The sequence below is a fragment of the Triticum dicoccoides genome, chromosome 5A (assembly GCF_002162155.2).
Source record: "Triticum dicoccoides isolate Atlit2015 ecotype Zavitan chromosome 5A, WEW_v2.0, whole genome shotgun sequence".
NCBI classification, from domain to species: Eukaryota; Viridiplantae; Streptophyta; class Magnoliopsida; order Poales; family Poaceae; genus Triticum; species Triticum dicoccoides.
In genome coordinates, this window is record NC_041388.1 from 21,334,546 (window position 1) to 21,336,878 (window position 2,333).

Below are 2,333 nucleotides of genomic sequence, written 5' to 3' on the forward strand. Positions count from 1 at the left end.
TGTTGTGGACCTGTGTGTGTGAGGAAACCTCGCCAGGGAATCACAAATCGAAACCGCATCAGGGAAACCATGACCGCCACACGAAGAATCACAAGATACATATATCACTAACATTAATTGGCTACTGACTAAATCATAACACACGCAAAAAAAAACAGTTGTATACAGCATAAGGCCAAACAAATCATCATGTGAATCTCATCCTTGACATATGTACAGCAGAGGCCTTGATGTGTCAAGAACCCTTGACACATCAAAAGTTGCAAACACTTTGATGCGAATCTCATCATTCTATCGTCAAGTAAATAGCTGCAAACAATCCGATCCGTGAAGAAGAGTTTTTACAAAATATGGCACATACAAGAATCTTGTAGGAATCACTGACATGGACAAGATCAGAGCTAATTTAGCACTTGAGGGCCTATAAAACTGAAACATGTTTCTCTGATGCCTTTTTTAGGTGATAGAAACAAGAAAAGGCATTGCAAGTACAGTAGAGCAGAGCAAGGCAGAGGAGGGAACCTGTGGCTTACCATCTTGCCGGAGTAGAAGAAGAACAGGGGCGAAACTGTCGCAAGCAGCAGGCATCACAATTTGCATGTGTGAATGACAAACATGAACTCGTGCAGCCGTACCCGCAGACGTAACCGACACACAAAGAATCGCAAGATACATATCTCAATAACCTTGCTTGGCTGCTCTCTAAATCATAAATAAAACATGAGTGTGAGTCTCACGTCGCATTTGTTCAGAGCTGACTTTTTTAGGTTATAAAAAAATCATTGAAAAACTGAAACTCGTACAAGAACAGTGGAGCAGAGTAGAGCAGGTAGGGAACCGGTGGCTTACCAGATTGCCAGAGTGGAAGAAGAATCCCCCCGCACGCACCACACGCAGCCGGCTCTGTCATGCACCTGCGTGTGTGAGGGAACCTCGTCAGGGAATCACAAATCTAAACAGCATCAGGGAACCATGACCGGCACGCGAAGAAAGAATCACAAGATACATATTATCACTGACATTGATTGGCTACTGACTATATCATAAAACACAAAAAGTAATTCAGTTGTATACAGTACAGCATAAGGCCCAAACAAAACAAATTATCATGTGAATCTCATCCTTGACACATGTACAGCAGAGGCTTTGATGTCATGACAAGTTGCAAACACTTTCACATCCTTGTCTCATCAAGTAAATAGCTGCAAACACATTGATGTGTCAAGAACAGTTTTTTTTCACAAAATTTGGCACATACAAGAAGTCAAGAACCCTTGTAGGAATAGCTGGTATAGACAAGAGCAGGGCTAATTTAGCACTTGTTGATAAGCTATAAAAACTGAAAGCCTACAGAACTGAAACGTGTTTCTCTGGTTCAGACCGGCCTTTTTTAGGTGATATAGAAACTTGAAAGATATTGCAAGTAGAGTGGAGTAGAGGAGGGAACCGGTGGCTTACCATCGTGCCGGAGTGGAAGAAGAACAGGGGCGCCGGAGGAGAGGCCGTCAGGGTGGAAGAACGGGAGTCCCCACGGTCGGTGTTGTGTTGTTGTGGAGAAGGAGCCGACCGTCGGTGTCGTCTCACGGCAACTCCTCCTGGTGGTCCGCCTCCGTCGTCAGACGAGACCCCCATCAGTGCGTCCGTCCATGGAGGATTCCGATCTCCTTCCCATCCACGGCGAGGCAGAGATAGAGGTGGGAATCACGCACCGCGGCGGCCGGGAACGCCATGGCCGCTGCTTGATGTGGGGCCTGGGCAGGGAGAGGGTGAGGGCAGCGGCGGCGGGGGTGGGCGGTGGATGGGAGCGGCCATGTCGGAGGGAGAGGGGACCGAGATGCAGACGGCTGCCCCTGGAGACGGGAGACGAGGTAGGGCTAGCGAGGGATGGACAGAGGAAGTCCACCGGATCTATCGCGACCGTAAAACCAACGGAGGGGAGTTGGTGGACCGAACGAAAAAAAATCTACCAAGATTAACCTACGAAAAAAACTGGACGAAAGTGGTGACACGAAAATTGACCGATGAAGACTACCAACTGCTTCATTAAGAATAGAGATGACTTAAATGACGGTGCTTGATGAACTCCTGCTAATTCAGCAGGTACTTGGAGATCTCACTGGGCAAGAAACCACTCGTGCCGAAGTAATCGGTCATCGACGCGCCATCCTCGTCGCCTCTGCTGGCATATCGGACGACGGACCACAGCGCCTTCCTCCTCGTGTCCACCTCGATCATCCAGATCCGCCCGTCGCCGTCGTCGACGCCAATGAGGCGCCGCTTCTCGCTCCTCAGCATGAGGCAGACTGCGTCGGGCTCGTCTATGCTGACGACCG

General features: G+C 48.8%; 1 protein-coding gene across 11 annotated transcripts in view; it reads right to left on the reverse strand.

The window, feature by feature from the left end:
- LOC119298853 overlaps window positions 1-1,852 on the reverse strand; it is an 8,805-nt gene extending 6,953 nt beyond the window's left edge. For 3 of the 11 annotated variants that reach the window (XR_005146006.1, XR_005146003.1, XR_005146005.1), the window contains exons 1-3: window positions 1,459-1,848; window positions 850-914; window positions 534-702 (exon numbers count right to left, since the gene is read on the reverse strand). Coding sequence is in view for 1 of the 11 variants with exons in the window: in XM_037576158.1 (XP_037432055.1) it covers window positions 534-695; window positions 850-914; window positions 1,459-1,632 (401 nt within the window). In the remaining 10 variants the exon portion in view is untranslated. Of the gene's footprint in view, window positions 1-533; window positions 703-849; window positions 915-1,458 lie in introns of all 11 variants that reach the window. The other 8 variants (XR_005146000.1, XR_005145998.1, XR_005145999.1 and 5 more) reach the window with 7 other exon arrangements.
- Between the last annotated feature and the right edge of the window lie 481 nt (window positions 1,853-2,333).